Source organism: Notamacropus eugenii, chromosome 3 (genome assembly GCF_028372415.1).
Source record: "Notamacropus eugenii isolate mMacEug1 chromosome 3, mMacEug1.pri_v2, whole genome shotgun sequence".
NCBI classification, from domain to species: Eukaryota; Metazoa; Chordata; class Mammalia; order Diprotodontia; family Macropodidae; genus Notamacropus; species Notamacropus eugenii.
Genome location: NC_092874.1, coordinates 300,381,739 through 300,407,119, shown reverse-complemented (window position 1 = coordinate 300,407,119; position 25,381 = coordinate 300,381,739). Strand labels below are relative to the sequence as shown.

The 25,381-nt window shown below is 43.1% G+C and overlaps 1 protein-coding gene across 2 annotated transcripts in view; it reads right to left on the bottom strand.

Annotated features, from left to right (window-relative positions):
* The window catches only part of ZC3H7B (zinc finger CCCH-type containing 7B), an 84,922-nt gene that overhangs the window by 55,887 nt on the left and 3,654 nt on the right, over positions 1-25,381 (bottom strand). For both annotated transcript variants that reach the window (XM_072656263.1, XM_072656264.1), the window contains exon 2: positions 2,692-2,750. In XM_072656263.1, the coding sequence (XP_072512364.1) occupies positions 2,692-2,744 (53 nt within the window). In that variant the 5' untranslated portion in view covers positions 2,745-2,750. The remainder of the gene's footprint in view (positions 1-2,691; positions 2,751-25,381) is intronic.

Here is a 25,381-nt window from a genome sequence, read left to right as displayed (position 1 = left end):
GCTGGGGACGGGCACAAGTCTCATTGGCTCTGGGAAAATTTCCTGAGACCACAGGGATCTCGCCCCCATCTGGAACTTCTCAGATCACGATCTCATCGTGTTCAAACTGAGGATGAATTTCAAAGACCTCAGAGTCAAACTCACTCACTTTACAAAAGAGGAAACTGAGGTTAGAGAGGGTAGGCCCTGGGAGCAGGGTCTCACAGGTGGCAGAACTAGATCTGATCAGGCACTTCTGCCTCCAAACCCAGGGCTCCTTTCATTGTATCCTAGCACCTCTGACCTGACATCTTGTAAATACGCTCTTGGGCACACTCCATCTGTGCCCTCCCAGGGTGTAAGCCTGCTAAAGATCAGAGGGACAGCTCATCTCTCTGCAACCTCCCAGCTCAGAGTCTCGAACACCAGAGTAATGTAAATATACGCAAAGAGATTATATGAGAAAAGGGTATATGCCAAACCGATAAAGCCGGAGAGTGATTGTTGAACAAACAGGTGAGCTCATGTGTAGGCTCAGCTGCCACTGGTCAAGTGCAACCTGGGGAGGGCCATCTTCATCGTTCAAAACTTTATAACCTTGGAGAAGTCTCTCTCTGTCTCTGTCTCTCTGTCTCTGTCTCTCTCTGTCTCTGTCTCTGTCTCTCTCTCTCTCTCTCTGTCTCTGTCTCTCTCTCTGTCTCTCTCTCTCTCTCTCTCACACACACACACACACACACACTCACACACACTGAGCCTCAGTTTTCTCATCTGTAAAAGGGGTAAGCTGGACTAGGATGACCTCTGAGCTCCCTCCCAGCTGCAACATTCCTGGTTTTAAACTCTCTCAAAGTTCTGATCTTCTCACATTTTTTTTTTTACAATTTCCCCATTCTCCCTCTCCACCCTCCTCCCCAATGAGTAATAGGAAAAGAAAAATAAAAACTTTGTTAGAAATATGTATTGTCAAGCAAAGCAAATTCCCACATGAACCAAGTCCAAAAATGTGTCTGACATCCTGTTCTAATCTCCCTCCCAGCTCTGACATTCCCTGTTCTAAGGTCCCTCTCCTGGTTCTACTTTCTATGGTGACTACTTTCAAAGTTAACCCTCATTTGTACATCTGCATTCTGCTCTTTTTTAAAAACACTTTTTAAAAAAAATCACATGGTTTTATTAACTTTATCATGTGCCTTTTGTTACATGAAGGCATAAAATTATGCACTTGGGGAAAGTTTGCTTGGGTAGACTCTGGTCAACCTCAGCGTGGCCAAAACTGCTTTACTCTGACTTCCTAAAATCAGAGATTTAGGGCCGAAAGGGACCTTGGAGGTCACTGAGTCCAACCCTCTTATTTGACAAATAAAATACTGAGGCACATTAGATTGTGACTAATGGACACCAAGCAGTTACCGCCTTAAGTAATACCCTGCCCTGGGGGTCTCCCAATCCACTAGAATCCACTCTAAATTAGTTCCTTAAGTAAGCCAATACTATCTTGTTCTCAGGGAGCAATCCACTGGAGGGACGTCCCTAACACAGACTCCTTTACTAGATAATGCTGCCGGAATGGACAGAGTAAGCTTCAGCATCAGGAGGACCCAGGTCATGTGACCTTGATGAGACATTTGCAGTGTTAGTGCCTCAGGCAACACTGAGAGCAGAAGCTGCAGAGCCACAGGGCCACATCTGTGTCAGCACATTCCTCACTGTGAGTTCCCTGCTCCTGTGAAATAATTGGTCCACTCAAAACAGCAACAAAAAACCCAAACCAAAAATGAACCCTCCGAATAATTGCAAGAGACAGCCCCCCCCCCCAATACTCTTGAGCTTCAGGGAGATGATAGGGAAGCTCCAGAAACCATTGGGGTTTTGGATTTAGTCCCTAAAAGAGTGGGGAGGAGTTCCACAGAAGACTGGAGAGGGGAGCTTGGGGGGCATTCCTGCCCAGGGCATTGGTAGGTAATTCTCCATAACCAGAGTTCTTGATGTCATCATTTCAGAAAGATTCTACCCTAACCTGTCCCTGTGGACTGAAACCTGTCTCTGAGTTGTGGCAACAACTAGTGTAATCAGCCCCCAAATGGTGGCTGGGCCAAGGAAAGAACCAACGTATCACTTGTCAAATTAGGAATATGTCGAAAGGGCAGGTGTTCACCACTCCTGAGGAAGTGGAAAATTCAGCTTCACCCCTGCCTTGGCCACCCAGAAAACCTGCATCTCGGGGGGCATGATCCATCAAGGCTATGGGCAGAGGACAGAGGGAAAGATTTGGAGTTCAAGAAGACCTGGGTTCAAGTTGTGCCTTGGACACAAAGTGACTATGGGATTCTGGGCAAGAGGACCTTTCAGTGCCCCCAGGCAACTCTTTAAGACCCCAAGGTACAAAGAAGGGAGAAAGGTTCCATGCTAGAAGTTAACTACCCTGCTGAAATCATAAGTCTAGACAAAAAAAAAAAATTAAAGCCGTAACACAGGCCAGAGTGTCTGTAAATTGTGTAAGAAAACAAAATGTTTGTGTTATGCATTTGAGGAGGGAAAGTATATGTATGACTCTAGGTAAACAATTATGTAGCCTCATAGTTGGACACACACACACACACACACACACACACACACACACACACACACACACACACACTGTCCCACCTAGTGAAGGGGCTGCCAACTATCCCAGTTCCCAGTCCCAAAGTCCTAAGAAAAAAAAAGACTTACTGGATGAACTGAAGTCCTTTCTCTATCTCTTCTTTTCTTTTCTGCCTCTCCATTAGTCTCTGAGGAGGAAAGAAAAGGTCATTCTGGATGTTCCTTGGCTGCCCCAGCAGACCCCACCCCCCCAGCTCCAGGGACTTCATGACCAGGGATTGGGGCTGCTCACTGCCTTTAGACCCCCTCCTGGATCAGAGTGTCCAGAGCTGGGACAGCCCTTGGGTCTGATTCTTAGCAGGAGAGCACAATCTTCTGGAGAGAGTACCTGAATTCACCAAACATATTTGGCCAGACTGCCTCCCTTCCACATCCCTGGCCTCAGGTACTCAGGGAACTCAGTGGAGGACATCTATACTTTTGGCTTACTAATGGTGTGGCTGAATCTAGAAGTGCCATAGAATCTTAAGAGTCAGAAGGCAGTCAGGGACCATGGAAAAAGGAATGGAATTAGGAATCAAAAGACCTGAATTCAAATCCCCCAGCTTTGTACTTGATACTTCTGTGATCTTAGGCACACATGGATCGAGTAGTTTTACCTCTCTGGGTCTCAGTTTCCTCTGTAAAATGGGGGAATTGAACTTGATGGTCTCTGAGACTCCTTCTGGCTCTAAATCTATGAGCCTATGAAGGCACTTCAGAAATGGCCTGGTCTACCTCATCATACGCCAAAAGGAATCTTCCTGTGGTAGCCACAGACAATGGTCAAGGGACTCTGGTTGAAGATTTCCAGTGATGGGAAACTCACTACTCTCCAAAGCAATTCATTCCCCTTCTGGCCAGCTCTTACTATTAGGAAGTAATATTTCTTTATGTTGAGATAATACCTGCCTCCCTATAACTTCTACTCATTTCCATTTGTGCCTTCCCTTTCACCCCCACCTTCCCACAAGCCCAATTAACCTTTCTAAATTGAGGGAGTAGCCATCAATTAGAGAATGGCTGACTAATTTATGGTATACCTATGTGATGGAATGCTACCATGCTGTAAAAGCTGATAAAGAGGATGGTTTCAGAGAAACCTGGGAAGATTTGTCTGAACTGAGGCAGAACAGAACCAGGAGAACACTGTACACAATAACATCGCAGGAACTAAAAAAGACTCTAATCAATGCAGTGACCAGTCCAGAGGATAGATGAAGAAGCAAACTACCCACCTCCTGACTGGGGTGAGAGAGTGGGGGAGTAGGCTCAAGGTGTAGAGTAAGATCTTCCTTATTAGACTTCACCAACATGGGACCCTGCTTTGTGTGATCATGGATATTTGTCACAAGGGGTTGATTTTTCTTTTCTTTATCAAGCAGGGGAGAACTGGGTGAATTTAGAGAGCTAGGGGTGAGAGTGCCAAGAAAAAAGAAAGAAAAGAGTGTCATTAAAGCATTTTTAAAGCACAGGAGAGAACTGAAGGAAGGCCAAAGGAAGCACCGACAATCAGGACAGCTTTGAAAGTTTCAGGTTGAATTTTTTTAAACTTTTTTTTAAGTGAGTTGTACATCACAGAGATTTGCAGCTTTGTGTACAATTCTCTTTATCTGTTCTATGGTGCACATGGAAATGTTTTGAGCTGGTCTTTGTTCATGTCAGAATTTTTAAAAAATTCCTTCCAACATATGAAACCCCTGCTCTCCCAAAGGCTTTCTTCTTTCTCCAGGTTAAATGTCCATAGTTCCTTTAAGCAATCTTCACATATCATGGCTTCCTGGCCCCTCACCATCTTGTCATCATCCTTTGGACAGGCCTTAGTCTGCCAACATCTCATTTAAAATGTCTCACCAAGAACTGAACTCACCTGAAGTCACTGAACAAATCATAGTTTAGAAGGCTCCTCGAGGGGATTATCTAGGAACCAGCCCTTTCACACCTTAAAATCCTCCATATAAAGCCAACTCTAAGATTACAGAGGTAAGAGATGAAAGGATCCTAAGAAAACATCTAAGTCACAAGGTCACAGACCTGAAGCCCAATGGGATCTCAACCTCAGTACATAAATGAGCCATGGTGACCCAGATATATTCATTGGTCATAGATCATAAGAGGAAAAGCCAGGATTTGAACCCAGGATCTTGGATTACAAATCCAGGGCTCTATCATGTTTTCCTCCTTTAGCAATGAAGAAACTGAGACCCAGAGAGTGAGCTGCCCAAGGTCACACAGCTAATAAGTAACAATTCAGATCCAGGTCCTCAGATTCCAGACCCATCAAGTCTTTCCACCAAATCACATTTACTAAGAACCCAGAAATCCCAGGCAGCTTATGGAGAACATCAGAGCAATTCATATAGTACAGGAACATAAGAGACCATACAGAAAATCTTTGAATTGAGCAAAGAACATTCTTTTTCCAAATGTTACATAGTTAACTCCAATTCTACATACCAGTAGAGGGGAGAAGAAGGAAGTATACAGAAAATGCTAGTAACAGAAATCATTTCTCCTTGGTGGTCAGAGAGATCCAAATGCAGAAACACAGACCCAAGGATGGGTTTCACATTTCTTCCCTTGCACACTTCCATTATCAGCCTAGGACCTGCCTAGCCCTAAGGGGGAGGAGACCTCAGGAAGAAGCCCCAGAGGTGATATTTAAAAGGTTGGAACAATGTCAAGGAGAAGATGGAAAAAGTGGGATTCACGAGATCAGAGGAAAAGCAGAGCATGTATCTGTTTGGGAATTCAGAGTTTTCAAAGTCATTTCTTTATATGCCATTATGACCCTTTTGTAGATCATAGTTTCCTAGATCCAGGGCTGGAAGGAATGTTAACCTAACCCCCTCATTTTATTATTTTAAATAATGTATGTTGGTGTCAATTATTTTCAAATTATTTTTCATTTTCAGTTACTTCCCAGCGACTCCCCCCACACTCACTAGATCAGTGCCTTGTATCAAAGAAGCATAATTAAGCAACAACAAAAAAAAATCAATGCACTAACCACAGGTGATAAGACGTGCCTCATTCTGCACCCATAGGCCACTGCATCTCTATGGAGAGAATCAGGAGGAATCAGGCTTCCCCAACAATTCTCTGAAAGCAAGGCTGATCAGCATATCAATGTCATTTTCCTTTACATTAGGTCTCCTTGCTTCACTCTGTATCCTGTCCTGTACAAGCCTTCCAAAGTTTCTCTGAATTCTTCATCTTCACCATTTCTTATGGTGCATTAATCCCAGTAACAGACCACCTTCTCTTCAGCTATTCCCTGGTCAATGGACACCTGTCTCCCTTACAGTTTGTGGCTACCACAAAAATACTGTTCCAACTTGTTTGGCAAGTTTGTGCCCTTTCCCTCTGTCTTTGGCCTCCTTGAGGTATAGGAGACATATTGAGTTTCCCCATCTGTAAAATGGGTATAATAACAGCGTCTCCCTCCCAGGGTTGTTGGGAGAATCGAATGAGATCATTTTAAAGCACATTTATTTGTTTGTTTATAATGTGTCTATCGGTGGTACTCCTGCAACCCCCACATTTTGCAGATGAGGAAACTAAAACCCAGAGGTTAAGTGACCAGCTCCAGGTTACACAATTAGGTAAGAGGCAGAGTTGAGATTTCTCACTCTCCACACAGGAAAAAAAAAGGGAGGAGAGGCAGATCATGGCCCAATAAAGGGGAGAATTCTTAACAATTGGTCATTCCAACAACAGAGTGAGCTGCTTGGTGAGATATGAATGAGCGAAAAGAAAAACAGTTAGGTACCTACTATGTGCAAAACAGGGTACTACATACTAGGGATACAAAAAGAAAACCAAGTCAGGCCCTGTCCTGGGCAGGGCGGGCTCTCACTCTACTCAGCAAGTCTTTTCAAAAGGGCCTCCCCTCATTGAGGGTCTTGAAGCAGGGCCTGGATGACCAACGGTCAGGCCAGAAACAGTATTCTCATCTAGGTACAGCCTAAACAAAATGGCTCTTATGTCTTTCCTTGCTCTGGGATTCTATAAAAACTACTTCCCCTCTCAAGGTCTCAGTTTCCTCATTGACAAAGTTTGGGATAAGGCATCTAAGTAACACACTGGGTACAGTGTCAGCCCTGGACTCAGGAAGACTCATCTTTCTGAGTTCAAATCCAGCCTCAGAAACTTACTAGCTGTGTGACACTGGGCAAGCCACTTAGCCCTGTTTGCCTCAGTTTCCTCATCTGTAAAATGAGCTGGAGAAGGAAATGGCAAACCGCTCCAGTATCCTTGCCAAGAAAACCACAAAATGGGTCACAAAGAGTTGGACACGATTGAAAAAATTGAACAACAAAAAAAGTTTAGGATAATAGTCCCTACCCTGCTGCCTTCACAGGGGTGTTCTGTGATGCCAATGAGAAAGTCAATGTGAAAATGGTTTAGAGCCATAATGTGAGATGTTACTGCAGGTTATTTTGGCTACGTAGCTTTTCTCACCAACAAGATTATAAGCTCTTAGAGCTCAGAATCCAGGGCCCCTACCTCTATCTCTTCCTTGTCTAAAATAACACCTTGAACATAGTAGGGACTTTGTCAATGTTTACTGAATGATTTCATATTCTGCAATCAGTGATTAGAGACCAAAAAGTAAATATACAACTTTTGTGGTTGTGAAGGGGGAAGAAACTGAGTGGGTACCTTTGGAAGGAGGGCTTTTGAAAGGGGAAAGGCTAGAGACATGCAATGAGACAATTGTTTTCAGATATAGCAAATGTGGAAATTGGTTTTGCTAGGCATATTTATTATAGGGGATTTTCTTTTCTTCTTTCCCAATGAGAATGGGGGATTGGGAAAGCTGGGGGGGGGGGTAGGGACAGGGTAGGAAAAAAAGGAGGAGGAAGAGGGGAAGGAAGAGGAGGAGGAGGGAGAGGGAAGAAGAGAGGGAGAAGAAGGAAGAGGAAGAGTAGAAAGAGAATGAGGAGAACAAAGGAGGAGGAGGAGAAGAAGGAGAAAAAGAACAAGAAGAAGAAGGAGAAGAAGGAGGAGAAGGAAACGAAGAAGGATGCAACTAGTGTCTGTGATAAAGGCCTCATTTCTAAAATATGTGGAGAACTGAGTCAAATGTACAAGAATATAAGTCATTCCCCAATTGATAAATGGTCAAAGGATATGAACAGGCAGTTTTCAGAGGAAGAAATTAAAGATATCTGTAATCATATGAAAAAATGCTCTAAATCACTATTGATTAGAGAAATGCAACTCAAAACAACTCTGAGATACCATATCATATCTATCAGATTGACTAACATGACAAAACAGGAAAATGATAAATGTTGGAGAAGATGTAGGAAAATTGGAACACTAATTCATTGTTGGTGGAGCTGTGAGCTGATCCAACCATTCTGGAGAGCAATTTGGAACTATGCCCAATGGGCTACAAAAATGTACATACCCTTTGACCCAGTAATATTGCTTCTAGGACTGTATCCCAAAGAGATCACAAAAATGGTAAAGGGTTCCACATGTACAAAAATATTTATAGCGGTTCTGTTTGTGGTAGCCAAGAACTGAAAATCAAGGGAATGCCCATCAATTGGGGAATGGTTGAACACGTTGTGGTATATGAATGTAATGGAATACTATTGTGCTATAAGAAATGCTGAACAGGAAGACTTCAGAGATGCCTGGAAAGACTTATATGAATTGATGCTGAGTGAAAAGAGCAGAACCAGGAGAACTTTGTACACAGCAACAACCACAGTGTGTGAGGAATTTTTCTGGTAGACTTAGTCCTTCATAGCAATGCAAGGACCTAAAAAATTCCCAATGGATTTCTGAGGCCAAACGCCTTCCACATCCAGAGAAAGAACTATGGAACTGGATTGCAGAAGGAAGCAGACCGTTTTATTTTGTGTTATGTTTTGTCTTGTTTTGTTTTGTTTTATGGTTTCTCCCATTCATTTTAATTCTTCTATTCAACATGACTATGGTGAAATTGTATTTAATATGCGCAGAACCTATAAAAGATTGTAAGCCGTCTCAGGGAGGGAGAGAGGAGGGAGGGGGAAAGAGGGAGAGGGAGGGGAAAAAAATCTAAGCTATATGGAAGTGATTATAGAACACTGAAAACAAATAAAATAATTATTTTTTAAAAAGGCAAAGAAGAAGGAGGAGGAGAAAAAGAAGAAAAGTTATTGACGCATCTTTTCTTTTTTTAATGCAAAGACGGAAAATCCAGAAAAAAGCACAGCCAAGCAAGAGAACCTTGAATCCTGCCAGTTGAAGTTATTAGATATTTACAAAGAAAAGTGGGCTGTCCAGAAGAGAGTTTCATGTATATCCTATTTTGCTGTTCTGCTATGGATCTTATTTGGTGCTTGCTTGGTTTAGAAGAAAAGTAATTAAAGAACAAGGAAAGTATTTCTCTGGGCTTCACTTCCACAAAAGCTGGAAGGAAATGGAAACCCACCCAGTTCAATGATGCCAATCTAGAAGCCTCCTCTCCAGTACAATGAACAAGAATTCTTGCTTAGAGCCCTTCGATGCAAGGGTTCCCACCACCTCCCCAGCCTGTTCATTCCCATTATGAGCAACTCTTGTAGTCAGAAACTTTTCCTTTAAATTAAGCCCAAATTTGCCTCCACAGCCTCTGGAGTTAAGCAGAACAAGTTTGATCTCTCATCCAAAAGAGACTGTATACCAGGACAGAATTAGAAAGAGATGTAGACAGAAGTTAGAAGAGAAATGGGTTTGAACCCAGCTCCAATACTTAGTGGTTTGTTGCTCTATCCATAGATAGAGCTCCTCTATCCATAAAGTGGGGATATTAATACCCCACCAGGTTGTTATAAAGAAGGCAATTTATAAAAACTTTAGAGTGTCATAGAATTGAGGCATCCATCCATCCATCCATCCATTCATTCATGCCACGTAACAGCAATAAGTCACTTCTTCTCCAGTGAGCAGATGGGGGAGTAACGCCAAGATTGGCTCCCTAGTCTTTAATGCTGAGTCTCAGAACAAAAGGTTCATGTGCATGAGGGAGTGGGAGCTGGTGACCAATATCAGAGACACACAAGGACAGCAAAACTTTCAGAACTGTAGAAGGAATGGAATCAGTGTAGACTGTTGGAAACCATTCTTCTTGGAAAGGGGGGTGGTGGCATAGATGACATGTGAGACCAGGGCAGGTGTGAGAGCTGGCCCCAGGAATATTGTATCCAATGTGCTTTGGGAAGTAAAAGGCTAAAAGAAAAAGGCCAAAAGTCCATATTCATCCAATGGCTGGAGTTAGAAAAAAAATGGCTCCATAGGGCAAGTCAACAAAAGGTCCTGGGGAAAGGGAGCTCACCCAGATTTGCAGAGTTCACAATGAATTAGCATTTAAAGCAGGGGAGGGGAGATATGGCAACCAGAGTTTACCATTGACTATCTAGTCAATAAGGGACGTTGGGCAAGCCTTTACCCTCTTCCCGCCTCAGTCCATGAAATGGGTACAGTGAACTTTCACACTTTCCTCATTGAGCCACAGTGAGGAAAACATTTTGGAAATGGTAGAAAATGCAGAAATATAAGCTTTTCCTACCTCATCATCATCATTATTAATCTAGATCCAAAGGCAACACCAGTTGCCTGAAAGAGCTAAGATTTCAGGGGCCCCACCCAACATCCCCTGAGATCGTGATTATACTTAGTGTGGGCCTCAAGCCTTCTTTTTTTTTTTTTTAAGACTATCTCCCCATCTTGGCCAGGCTGGAAATGCACTGGACATTCATGAGCCGATCCCACTACAGATGGGCATGGGAGCTTGGACCTGCTCCACATCCCACCTGGGTTGGGTCACCTCTCCTTAGGCCACCCAGTGGCCCTCTGTTTTCAAGGGGCTGGCCATATTGGTGCTGGGCTTAGTGTGGATACCCAACTAGTTTAGCCCACTTCAGCTCAGAACTCCCAAGCTCAAGCACTTGACCAGCCTCAGACTTCCTAGTAGCAGGATGCCAGGCTGGCTTGCTCCAACACGCTTGGCACCCTCACCTCTTGTGACTACCCCAACAGATCTGGCTGGTGAACTTCACTCCAGACTGTAATGACAATATTAACAGCTGACATTTTTTAATACTTTACACTTACAACAGGCTTTACATGTATGACCTCAGCTGATCCTCATGGCAGCCCCAGGAGAGACCCAGGCTGACTTGCCACACGTTTCTGTAGTTCAAGGACCGACCTTGCTAAGGATGGAGAGGTTCATCACCAGAAAGTTGATCACTGGGCAATGATCCTTTTCAGCCATAGCAACGTAGGGGTTCAAGAAGGGTTGGTCATTCAGCAGGAGAGCAGAATCGATGACGAAAATCCCTGTGCTCCACTGGTGTCCTTGATGTCCCGAGAAGTGGAGGAAGGCCTTCATCTTGCTGTGTGGACGGACGCCCTGTGGAAAACTGGTGGAAGGACATGGATGGGCATTGCCCCGAAAGGGCTACAGCCTGGATCTTTGCAGCAAATACCCATGTGGACAAGATCCAGATACTTTGGTGGATTCAACATCAAATGAAACAATGTAAAGTGCTCAGCAATCTTTAAATATAAATCTTAGCTATTTTATTATGACCACTATTATAATTAATTACATGAATAACTGAGGAAGACCACTTGCTAATCCTAAAATCATAGTTCTGGATCTCAAACTCAGAGGTCATGTCATCTAACCTCATTTGACAGAGGAGGAAACTGAGGTAACTTGGCCAAAGTCACACAGGTAGTAAGAGACAGCATCATAGAATCCAGGATCTAGACTCAGCTCTAACGAATCCAACCCCCACATTTTACAGATCAGGAAACTGAGGCCCAGGGAAATAAGTGAATCATGTGACATACTAGGTAGGGAACCTCAGTGGCCATCTAGTCTTAACTCTCTCATTTTGCACATGGTAAGACTGAGGCCCAGGGAGATGAAACAACTTGCCTGGGGTCTCACAGGTGGTAAGTATCTTTAGCAAGGATTTGACTCCTGAAAAAGCCAGGACTCTTTCCATTGCAGATGAAATAAACAACATTGAGAGTGAGATCCTCCTACAAGTCCCATCACCATCATCACCATCATCATCATCATCATCACAGTAATAATAATAGCTGACATTTATATAGCACCTACTGTGTGCCAGACACTGTGGTAAATGCTTTACAAATATTATATCCTGTGATCCTTACAACAACCCCGGCAGGTAGGTGCTATTACTATCTGCATTTTACAGTTGAGGAAACAGAAGCAAACAGAAGTTAAGTGACCTTCCCAGAGTCACACAGTTATTAAGTGTTTGAGGCTAAATTTGAATTCAGATCTTCCAGGCTCCAGACCCTGCATTCTATCCACTGTAGTGCCATTTAGCTGCCCCTACCTGTAAGGGTAAGGCAGGAAGGTGGGGTTCTTTGTAATTCTACTAAAGGCCAGGGGTTCAATTTATTAGATTCAGCTAGTCACAGACTGTTGCTTCATTGTAGGAACCCTGAATCCCAGAAATGGAACGGCTTGAGAGGCCATCTGGTCCAACCCATAGCTTGACTACAGTCTCTTATACAAGTGGTTCTCCAACTTCTGCTTGAAGACCCGCAGCAGTATGGATCTCACTATCTCCTGAGGCAGCCCATCACCATATGAGGCAGCTCGCATTGCCTGGAATTTGTCTCCAAATTTCTTTCTGCATCTATCCCTGTGGTCTCCTCCACCTCAGCATCTCAGCATCAAGGTGCACAATCTATGTAGACATTCGACAAATGTCTATTGGATGAAACGATGAATGAAGAGCTCTCACAAGACACAAATACCTCCAAAGAAAGAAATGCCCCAGCACCTCACAGGGCTTGCCTGACACATGGTAGGTGCTGAATGAATGTGTGTTGATTTGTGGATTGATAGACAACTGAAAACAAAGTCTTAGAAGAAAAGAATATAGGACGGGAGGGGGCAGAGGGATCCCAAGGCTGGGGCCTCCTGAAAGGGAAGACGATGTCCACACTCTAGTTAGGGCAAAGGCTAGCACCAACTGAATGATACTCCAGAGAGCTACAGACATGGCCCATTCCACCTTTGGACAGCTCCAATGATTAGCAAGTTTCCCTTGACACGAAACCAAACCTAAATCTGCCTCTTGTTGACTTCTACCCACTGTTCCTCTGGAATCCAGGTGTTTAAACTACTCTCCGTTAGGAAGACAGCCTTTCAAATACGAAAAGACAACTATAATATCCCACCCTCTTTCCTCTTTAGATTAAACATCCCTATTTCTATCAATAGATCTTCAACAACAACAAAATTTTAACTGTGGTTAGCTCTGGTTTTGGAATCTGGGAACCTAGGTTCAAACTTCACCTATGACACTTTCTATATGTGATCTTGGACAAGGCAATTCACCTTGCTAAGCTTTAATTTCCTTATCTGAAATAATATTATTCCCATTTTACATATGAGGAAACAGGCCCATAGATAGGATATGCAGTTACTTGCCTATAGTCACATGACTAGTAATTGACTAAGGCAAAATTGTAAGTCAGGTCTTCCTCACTCCAAGTCCAATGCTCTATCCCCTTATACCACCGAGCTACCCCTAGAGGACTTCTGAGGCTCCTTCCACCTCTTCACTAATGATCCTATGATTCCATGACTCTTAAGACATCTCTCTTCCCCACTTTAGACAAGAGGCAACCCTGGCTGCCCACTGGAGGATGAGAGCTGAGAGTTAGTTTTCTATACTCTCTCTGAACACATAACCTAAAGGACCCTTATGGCTGGGGGCAGCTAGGTGCCTCGGTGGGTGGAGCACTGGGCCTGGAATCAGGAAAGCCTGGGTTCAAATCAGGTCTCAAATACTAGCTGTGTGACCCTGTATGCCCATGCCTTGGTAATAGGAAGTGTCTAATGGTATAATCTTCTGCAGTACCCTTCATCCCTTATCTAGGGTTCTATTCTCCCCAGGGCTAGCTGTTACTTAATGTCCAAGAGCACATTTGAGTCTGACCCTCATCAGAGGCATTGACATTTTAGTGGGATTTGGGGGAGAGGCTCTCCATTCATTGTTCAACCAGTACTTCATAGGATTTAGGGCTGGGAAGGGACCTTTGGGACTATCTAATCCAGCCCCTCATTTTACAAGTGAGGAAACTGAGGCACAAAGAAGTAAAGTGATCCCACACCCATAAGTGGCAGATCTAGAACTGAAATCCAGGGCCACTGCATTCTTTCCACTGAGCCAATTTATTATATGCCCACTGTATTTAGTACATTCTTAGGGAGATGCAGAGATGTATTAAAAAAAAACAAAAAAAAAGAGACTGGACACTAAAGGAAACCCACAGCCAATCTGCTAACAAATTAAAGCTATTTACAAATGGAATGTGCTGCCCTGGAAAACAGTGAGTTCCCCATCACTAATGGTATTCAAGCAGTCTACTAGTTGGGAAGGCTCTAGAGAAGGTTCCTCTGCAGTTGCTTCTAGTTTCTCAGTTCTGGGCTCTGGGGACTCAGAAGCAGTCTCTGACTCTCTGGGGCTAAAAAAAAGCCAGTGAAGGCATCAGTGAGCCCCACCCTCCTGCTGATGGGAGGCCTTACTTATTGGCTCTGTTAGAGATGGCTTCCCATTCACCATTCTTGGGCAGATGGGATGACATGAACAAACAACTCCAGGGGATTTCATTGGGCATTCTATGCTCCTGACCTCTCATGGCACTGACCATCTGTGCCAGGGGACCTCAGATCAAGGGATCTTAGATCCGCAGCTGAAATGAACCTTAGAAGTCATGGTCACATCCAACTAACTCCCTCATTTTACAGCTGAGAAATAAGGCTAAGGCCGAGTGACTTGCCCACAATCCCCTGGCCAGGCAGTGTCTGAGAGCCAATTTGGCCCCAGGTCTTCCTGAGCCCTGTCCCTTACACCGCATTGCTCCTGTCTTTTCAGTGTGTGAGAGCCTTGGCCCCCCAAAGAGATTGTAAGGGCAGGGATGAGATCTTTTGCTTTTTGTCTTACCTACCGTCCCTAGTGCTGGGCTGTGTGCTCAAGACTCTAGTGACATCACTCAGCTGGACAGTCCTTGGGAGTAATACTCCCTGCTAGTAGTACTACTGATGTTATCCCCATTTAACAGATGGCAAAACTTAGTTTCAGAGAGAAGTGCCTGAGTCATGTGTGATGATTCATGATGATGATTCAATAAATGCTGGTCAAGTTGAACTGTCCCTGACTATACCATTGAGTGAAAAATGAGAAGCTGTCCAGCCAGGAGGCAATATTTTTTCTCAGAATTCCAGTCAGTACTAACAGGACAAAACTTGGTAATGAGAAGAGCCTCCGTCTTAGAATCAGAAAAGATGTGGGTTCGTTGAAGAATGGATGAGCAAAGTGAATGAGGAGGACTGGCTGAGAATCCTGATGGGGTCTGGAAAGGTATCAGGAGACTTGGTGGGTGGCTGGTCACTCATGGACATGGAGGCAACTGAGTGGCAGCTGGAGTGCTTTGTACTGAGCTTTTAGCATTCTTAATTTAAAAAATTAATTGGAAGAATAAAGGAAGGAAAAAAAAGGAAAGAAAGGGGAAAAGAAAGAAAAAGTAAAGAGAATAGAAGAAAGAAAATGGGGAAGAAAAGGGGATAGGAAAAGAAAGAGAAGGGAAAGGAGACCCTGGGTTCAAACTGAACCTCCAACAGGGTTGCTTCCTCATAGACCCTGCAGTTGTGAGCAACAAATAGGAAAAAAAAATCCTGGATGCCCTTAAAGTGCTATGTATACGTTAGCTATTAGTGTCCACGTGGTTGCTGTTGAACTTCTCCTTCCACTCCCATAGACACCCCCAGGGTCTAGCACCCAGGCTCTAGTGCCTGCTAATAGTGTCCACGTGGTTGCTGTTGAACTTCTCCTTCCACTCCCATAGACACCCAGGCTCTAGTGCCCCAGGCCTTCTATAAACTCTGTTTGGTTGATTGAAGGATTCCATGCAGCCTGGTATTAGAGAAAGAGAGAGAGAGACAGACAGACAGAGACACAGAGACAGAGACAGAGAGATAGAGAGAGACAGAGACAGAGAGAAAGACGGAGACAGAAAAAGAGAGAGACAAAGAGAAAGAGAGACAGAGAGAGAGAGAGAGAGAGAGAGACAAAGAGAAAGAGACAGACAGACAGAGAGAGAAACAGAAACAGAGAGACAGAGAGAGAGAGAGAGAGAGAGAGGTGAAGGAGAGATAGAGAGTGCTGGCTTTGGAGTCAAGAAGACCTGGCTTTAAGGTGAGCCTTTCTTTGTGCCTCAGTTACTGCGTATTCTAAATGACACATTTAAGTTTGCATCAGAGCTAATGCAAATTAAAACATGCCTTTCAAAATCTGCAATATCAGAGATATACAGAAAGGTCATTCAAGGTCAGAAAGATCATTTTTTTTCAAATCAATACTGTATAAATACCTCTTACAATACCCCACCCTCCACCCCATAATAGAAGATTTCCTTGTAACAAAGAAGTCTTTAGTTAAGCAAAACAAATTGGTGCTGGGCCACGTGTCACAGTACATACCTCATCCAGTCCCAGTAGCCCACCACCTCTCTATGAAGAGGAGGGAAGCAAGATTCACCACCAGTTCTCTGAATTCAAGATCGATTAGTTACTGCAGAGAACAAAGTTCTGAGCTTTTTCCATGTTGTGAAAGAGGGATTATTTCTGACCAGGGTGATAAAAGAACGAATGTTTCATGGAACTGATTATATCACTTTCATTTGCCAATATATTCTCCACTCACTCCTTTTCTACCTAGAGAGACCTCTTCTGTTATTAGCATCTCTAACAGTCAGTGTGACCCAATAAGAAAAGTAGAAGCTCAGGAGTCAGACACCCTGAGTTTGAATCCTTTCTCTGACACTTACTACCTAAGTGACCCTGAACAAGTGCCTCAGCCTCTGTGTCCTCATCTGTGAAATGAAGAGGTTAGACCTAGATCATCTCTAAGCTTCCTTTCAGTTGTATGTTACTGTCCCTCAGGGGCACAGACCCTCTCAGCACCTAGCCAGTAGTGCCTAAGTTGTTACCATATAGTTATGATAATTCATCTCTCCAGGACTATCTCCCTGCAGCCCAAGAGTCCTGGAAATAGTAGTGGTGCCTACACTTGACTCTGCTGCTTCCAGCCCAGCCCTCACAACCTTCCTAGAGGGGAGTAGCGCCTGTGGAGAATGGAGCTGCCAAGTGGAGCAGCTGCCCTCAATAGGCAGGGAAGCCCCAAAGAAAGACCTAGACCAGCAGCCCTGTTCCCTGCCTGGCCCCTAGAGTCAATCTTCAGGGCCACAACCATTGTGGAGATAGGGCCTAGCAACAGCCACTCTACAAATGCTGCCATGGTGACTGAAGGAAGGGTAAAGAGGGTTCTCACCACCAGGGTCCTCGTCGCTATCAAATTGTGCCACTTTAGAAACTGCTGTGGCTTTATCAGTGGGAGTAATATTAAAGAAGACACACTGCCCTTTGTTCCTGGACCCTAAGGACCACTGGGGTCTTTCCATCTGTCCTGCAGCTGAAACTGCTTATACGTGCTGCTTCCCAGTAGAATGTGAGCCCAAGTATATATAATAACAACAATTTTGCAAAGGCAGACAACTCTGAAAGACTCTGACCATCCATAACTCCAGGGGCCTCATGATGAAACATGCTGCCACCCACTGGCAAGCTGATGGAGTGAGAGTATAGATGGGGGATAGGAGGAGAGGGAGGGGGGCAGGAATATGGCCAATGAGGGAATTGGTTTTGCTTGACTATATAGGTTTAGAATAGGTTTTATTTTCTTGCTTTCGCAGCGGGAGTAAGGTGGGAAGAGAAGGTGGGAGGGAGAGAATATAGACTCAAAGATGAAATAAAATTGAATTTAAAAAGAAAAAAGAATGGGAGTTCCTTGAGAACAGATAGCCTCGATTTTCTGTTGGTTAGCACAGTGTTTTATTCATAGTAAACACTTTTCATTCTTCATTCATCATTTAAGGATTTAAAGTACCTTCATTATGCCAGCCCTGAAAGAAAGGCAGTGTAAACAGAATCAAGTATCCCCTCTTTACAGATAAGGAAACTGACTTACCCTCCGCATCCCTCTAGTACACCACCTGCCTGTACATGCCACTCCACGCCACTCCTATAAACTCACTATCCTTGGTCTTCAACTATCAACTTCCAATTTTCCATGGGAGAGGAAAGCAGCCACCATGTTCATCTGAGTTATTTATACTTGGACTTGCTGGCAGCTGTTTTCTGTTCCCAATCTGGTTGCCTAGAGCTTTTAATCCAGTCCCTCAGCCTTCCCAGAACCTGCCTCTGATCACTGGGTCATAGGGAGAGGCCGTCCAAAGGTGGAAGGAAACAGGTACTTGTGGGTGAAGCTTGCCTCCTGCTGTCAGCACAGAGGTGGGAAACTAGAGATGAGAAATGAGACTTACATTGATGTGGCCAATATAGTGATTCACTTGCTTAGGAAAGGAGGTGTGTGTGTGTGTGTGTGTGTGTGTGTGTGTGTGTGTGTGTGTGTGTGTGTGTGTGTAAACAAGGATGGGTAAGAACATCAATTAAGACATTTAATTTTATAAAAATGAAAAATAAATGAAGGAATCTGGGGCAGGTTGGGGGACAGGTAAAACATTAGCCTGAATCATATGAGTTCAAGGCTATGACCTTGGGCAAGGTACTTTCCCTCTCTCAACCTCAGTTTCCTCATTTAGTAAAATGTGTATAATAACCCTTGTTCTCCTGCATCACAGCATTGTTGAGAGGATTAAATGAGTCTGTGTATAAATGTTTTGTGACCATATAATACCACAGATGTGTGCTGCTGCTGTTGCAATCCAGAATTTTTAAAAAATATGGAAGGCAACAAGAATGTGTAAAGACAGCCTAGTGTGGTGGAGAGAGTTCTGGACTTGAGTCAAGAGACCCGAGTTCAGATCCCAGCTCTGATATTAATCCCTACATAACTATAGACCAGTCACTTCAGCAAGTGAATTTGCACCCTGAAATCTCAGTTTCCTCATCTGTTAGATGGGGTTAACACCAGAGTACCAACCTCACAGGGTTGCTTTGAAGCCCAATGGGATAATAAATGTGAAGAACTTTTAACAATCTTAAAACACTATAGAAAGAGGTTGGTCTCTCTGGTCCTCAGTTTCCTAATTAGCAAAAAGAAGAAATCTGCCCTGCCTACCTCACAGGGTTCTTAGCCCATATATAGGGAGATAAATGGATAGGTCCCATTTTACCCATTTTACTCTCCTACAAAGTCCTTCTCAGATATAACACCATAATAAAAACTCTAATTTCCATCAGCTTTACTATTCATGTAGGATGGGAAGCTTTTCAACCATAGCAACTCCTGAAGACAGCCTACTAAATCCTCTCCTCAACAAGCCTCAGTGGTTCCCTATGACTCTAGAATCAAATAGATACTTTTTTGTTTGGCATTTAAGACCTTTCCCAATCAGTTTCGAACCTTCCTATTCAGCACACATCAATACAGTATTCTCCTTCACACATTTTAGAGTCCATCCAAACTGGCCCCTTTGCTGTTCCCTGACCTCCCTCTCCCCCTCGATTCACAGGCCACCTTTCCCTTCTCCAGTTCTCAGGTGTATCTGTTTACATGTTGAGTCTCCTGAATAATGTACACTCCTTGAGGGCAGGCATACTTCTGTCTTGACTTTGTGGCCCAGTCCCATGGGGCTGTGTGGCACTGGATAGTGACTGGGAGTGGGAGGGACAAGGCTTGAGTCTGCATGGCCCAGGTTCAAATGCTGTTTCTTGACATACACTAGCTGTATGACCCTGGGCAAGTCACTTAACCTCAGCATCTCAGGCAACTTTGGAAGATCCTAAATGACATACAAACTGCCAATTTACATCATCAGAAGAAGTTTCTACACTGAAATTCCTTATGTAGATGAAAGCCTAGGTCCAGGCCAAAAAAACCCTCTAACATCTCTGTCACAGGGGATGCATGGAATAAATGTTTGCTGACACTTGACCACAGAGAAGAAAACAGTTTGGAATCACATGAGAAAAGTCACTAAACTGTTCAGACCCTTCGGCCCTGAGATTCCACAGGTAGACAAGGAGGTCAACAACAGAAAGTTCTCATGAACCATAAAATACAATGCTAGCAAACGGAAACAACATGGGTGTCCATCAGTTGGAACAGGGCTAAGTAGAATGGTAGATAGCTAGGTGGCACAGTGTTTAGAACTGTGGCCCTAGAGTCAGGAAGACCTGAGTTCAAATCCAGACTCAGACACTTACTAGCTGTATGACCTTGGGCAAGTCACTTAACCTCTTTGCCTCATTTTCCTTATTTGTAACATGGAGATAATAATAGAACTACCTGCCACAGTGGTTGTGAGGATCAAATGAGGTATTTGTAAAGTGCCCGGCACACAGTAGGCACTATATATAAATGCTAGCTAGTAGTAGTAGTAGTAGTAGTAGTAGTAGTAGTAGTAGTGGTAGTATGTGAATGAAGTGGAATGTCATTATCCCATAAGACAGGAGGAATGGGATAGGTCTTTACAGCTATACAGCCAACACATACACCATGGCTAAAACTCTGTGTATGGAGACTAGTTCAGAAGGTCAATGTTAATGCTGGATATTTGCATTAAGGGAATCCGGAGCCCTCCCTTCTATTTACAATCAACAATCTGCTTTGTCTGGGTGTATACTTTGTAACAAGGTTGGATCTGACTGTTTGTTGTATCACACAATGTATCATGATATTTATTTTTAAGAGTCATTGTAACCTCTCAAAGAAGCTCACCAGCAAGAGACTATTGATTTTTTCTTCCTCCAGAGAACAATGACACAGGGCTCAACCCGGCTGAGGCGAGAGGTATGTGGTCCAAGTGGAGGATGGCTGTTTTCCTGTCATATCGATAGACACAACTAGGTGGAGCAGTGAACTCCGAGTCAGGAAGAAGACAAATCCATTGCAGACACTTACTAACTGGGCAAGTTATTGAAATACTCTAAGCCTTAGCTCCCCCATCTGTAAAATGGGGATAACAATAACAGCACCCATCACACAGGGTGGCTGGGCATTACTTTTGAACTGCTTTTTCCCCTCTTCCTTTTAAAATTCTCTGTAATTTTTTTACACTAAAGTAGTTTTCTATAGTCAGGTTCCTTTTCCTTTGTTTACTCATTTTTATTTTCATTTTGTTTTATTTTATTTTTAGCAGTTTATAATAACAACTATTGTTATTATTATCAAGTTTTAATTCCCATTTGTGGGTAATGTTGCCCTAGGCCTCAGGTCTGTTATTTGCAGTTTCATGTGTAGTCATTTTTTTTATTAATATATGTTATGGAAATTCTTGTTTTATTCCATAAATTAAAAATTAAATAAATCGTAAAAAATTTTTGTAATGAGGGATGGCTAACGGGAGTAGAGGGACAGGGAGAGCTATATTACATCATCACAAAATACTGGAAGTCACCTAAATGTCCAGAAGTCAGAGAATAATGAAATAAACCATAGATAATGGGATGCTACCACTAACCTACAGGGAAACACACAGAAATCCAAAAATATGCTTCCTGAAAATGTAAAGCAAAAACCAAACATGATAGAAAATCAAAAAACAGCCATGTGTTTTTAAAAAAAAGCAACTTAGTTTACTACGTAACCTCTTTTTGCCTCAGTTTCCTCATTCATATAATGGGGATGACTCTAGCACCTACTTTGTAGGATTGCTGGGGGTGGGAGGTGTGATGATATGAGACAAATGTGAAATGGTGATATTAATGGTCCAGGTCATTCTGGCCATGGCAATCCCTCACTCAAATTCCAGTGGCTCATGGATAGCTAGTGTCAAAGTAGATGGAGCACCAGCCCTGGCGTTAGGAAGAACAGTTAAAATCTGGCCTAGCTGTGTGACCCTGGGCAAGTCACTTAATCCTGACTGCCTCAAAAAAAAAAAAACAACAACAACAATCCAGTGCTTCCCTTTGGCTTCTCGGATGAAAGTTTGGTTTGATTTTTAAAGCCACTCACAAGCTAGTCCCAAACTGTCTCTTCTGCTTTGCTGGCTACTATTCCTTTCCCCACACTCCAAGGTCCAGACCCACCGGCCTTTTCTCTTCATAAATGGTCCTAAATTCTCAGTTTTTGTATGGCCATCCCCCCAGGCCTGGAATGCACTCCCTCCTTATATCTGCCTCACTTTCTTCAAGACTCAGCTCAAGCTTTCTGAGGACCCCAGTTGTCTGTTCCCAACCTCCCAAACTACCTTGTATTTCTATAACCTTGTATCCATACTTATTGTCTCCCCCAAGAGAACATTAACTCTTGAGAGCAGGGATTGGGTGTTTTGGGCTTATCCCCAGGAATTAACATTGTTTTAGCACATGCTTGACACATGATGAAAAATAACCAAGTCAGATCCAGGTTTGATCTGTCATGTAAATCATTTCCCTGACTGACAATTTCCTTCTCCATAAAATGAGACTACAAATACTTAGATTACTTACCTCTCAGATTTGTTATGAGAAAAGTACTTTGGGAATTATCAAGGCCTAGAGAAACATAAGATATATCCTTATTTTGAGTCCCCGCTGCGTATGAGTTTAAACCTTTGTAAAATGGAGGAAGTTGAACCAGGTGGTTGCCAAGGCCTCTTCCAGCTCTACGAACTCCAATTTGTCATTGACCGACACATCGTCTCCACGTCCCTTCCCTGTTATGGCCCATTTCCTCCATCCCTTCCCTACTTTCATTTCCTTCCACACTTCTATTAGGACTCTACATGAGGAGGGATTCCCCCCCTACTCAGTAAATAGAAAGTGAAAAGTAGCGTGAGCATTAAAACATTATGAATTTTTTTTACAATACTAGTAAAAAAAATTTAAGGAAAAATAACAAATTGGAAAATAAGTCTACGATAAAAATTATAAGGAGCTATTAAAATTGTACAGCGCTAAATCCCAGACCACAATGTGTAATTATTGAAAGCGTGTGAACAATTTTCAAGAGGAAACAGATGAAATCCCTTGAAAAAATACTCAGCCTCATTAATAATCCAAGACCAAGATGACAGGGATTAAGTTACTTGCCCAAGGTACCTGTAAGACCTTGGGCAAGTAACTTAATCCCTGTCATCTTCAGTTTCCTCCAGTGTGAAATGGAGGGGTTTTGCTAGATAACCTCCAAGTTCCCTTCTAGCTTGAAATGTATGAAATGTGAATAAAAACAACTCTGAGGTACCATCTCACATCCATCAAATTATCAAAAAAATAATTAAAACCAAGCCCATGGTGTTATGGAGAAACAGGCACACTCATGCATCACTGGTAGAACTGCAAACCTGTAAAATCCTTTCTGAAGGGCAATTCAACAGGATGAAGTGAAAGTTAGAAAACTGAATATGCTTTTTGGCCCAGTAATTCTGTAATTGGGAATACCCCTGAAAGAGTTTTCAGAAATAAACAAGCCTCCTAAAAGAGCTGCTTGCTCAAAGATTTTCATGGTAGCATAATTTATAATTATAAAATACTAGAAGCCATCTACATGTCCAACAATAAGAGAATGATCAAGTTAATCAGTATACCTGAAGGGAATGAAACACCATGATGAATTAAAATGGACAGATATGAGGAGCACAGAGAAATCTAAAAAGACTTTTGCGAAAAAAAATGCAAAATGAAAAGCAAAGTCCACGTGAACTCTGATCACTGAAAAGTGGCTGAAAGGAATGAACAAAGAAGCCTCACAGATGAAGACATGAAGGGAGGGAAGAAAAAGATGGAATGAGATTTTTTAGTTCAATTTAATTAACTTAAATGCAAGTAGTTACTAAGTAAATTTAATTGTGTTAACGTTCGGTGTTTTGGTTTTTTGGTCAAATAATTTATATATATATATTTTTAAATAGCATTCTACTACCGAACCCTCAGGTCTAGGGCCAGGTCTATGACAAGAGGTTTAACCTTTCTGGGCCTCAGTTTACTCATCTATAATAGCACACAGTGCCTGGCACACACTAAGTACTTAATAGATGCTTATCTATTTTTCTATCATATGAAGAAGTTCAATTCATCTCCATAAATATATAAATATATAAGGCGCCTACTACTTGCAGAGTACTGGAATGTGTCTTGGAGGGTGGGGGAGATACAACCTTTAAACAAGATGTGAATCTTGGAGTCCTATCAGGGGATATCATATAACTACAGATAAGCATAATATTGCATATCATTAAGTGCTTCAGAGAGGTAGGGCAACAAGTATCCATTACTGGGGAGACAGCCCAACCCCTCAGGGAGCTTACAGTCTGATGGACAGGAATAGATAGGCTCATGCAAGGTGACCTTGAAGGGCTGTCATTCTTCCCATTTTTTAGAAGAGGGAAAGTGATTTACAGGAGGTCAAGATAGGCATGCCCCAATCCCTTCCCTCTGATAATGCCTTCCCTTTGGCTACTTAGTGAGGAGATTCTGTGACTCAGCACTGGCCTGATGACCCTATGACTGACTGAAAGTCCCAGGTTCCAGGCCCAGCTCTATGGCTAGCTGCCTAGGCCACTTCCCCTCATCAAGCCTCAGGCATGCATGGAGTAGTAGAAAGAATACTGGATTTGGATTCCAGAGAGCCTGAGATCCAATCCAGCTCTGACATTCACTACTTTCTCTGGGCCTCAGTTTCCCCAACTTTAAAGTCCCTTTGGGCTCTTAGTTTTCATAGAAGGGTCATCAAACTGCCCAGCTAGGGAGCAACTGGGTGGCACAATGGACAGAGTCAAGAAGACCCGAGTTCAAGTCTGACCTCACACATACTAGCTGTGTGACCCTGGGCTCCACTTCATCCTGTTTGCCTCAGTTTCCTCACCTGTAAAATGAACTAGAGAAGGAAATAGCAAATCACTCCAGTATCTTTGCAAGAAAAGCCCAAATGGGATCATAAAGAGTTGGACACGACTGAACAAGATTAGTAGCAGAGCAGTCGTTACAGTCACCCCCTAATGATCTGTGAGCTCAGTTCCTCAACTGGGTGGAAATTAAAGCTCTTTGGAATCAGGAAACCTGAGTCTGAAATGCATTTCTTATTTTACTGCCTATGTGACCCTGAGAAAGTCATCTGATTCTGCTGGGATCAGGATCAGGGTCCCATCCATGAGGACCATCAGATGAAAGAGCTACAGATAAACGGGTCTTCAGAGATCATCTAACCAAGTTAGACCCTGGGGTCCCTGAGACCCTTTCAGAGAGTCCAAGAGGTCAAAACTTTTTTGTATAATAATAGTAAGACATTTTAATTTCCAATATGATATTGACAGATATGACCCACATAACCCAAAGCTCTTGGGGGAGGGGTCCTCAATAATTTTAAGAATGTAAAGGAGTCCTGTGACCAAAAAATTTGAGAATTCTAAACCAATCCCCTCCTTTTCCAGAGGAGGAAACTGAGGCCTACTGTCACACAGGTATCACAGGCAGGAGTCGAATTCAGGTCCTGAGATTCCAGAATTAGTGCCCTTTCTACTGAATCCAGATCTTTAAGGCTTCTTCTAAGGCCTAAAGGCTCCAATGAGAAGACAGGCCAAATTCTACATTACTTAGTAGTCAATTATAACAAATATCTTTATATTGTCTTCTTTCCTGACCTGTCTTTAATCTGCTGTATCAGGGCTTCCTCTCCTCCTAGTCTCCAGTTCCTCCTTCCTGGCCTTGGGGACACCCCTACCCCCCAGACTTCCTGCCTCTCCCATTCTGCCCATGCCTTGCTTGCCCTCCAGAACTCCTGGAAGGAGAGGAGAG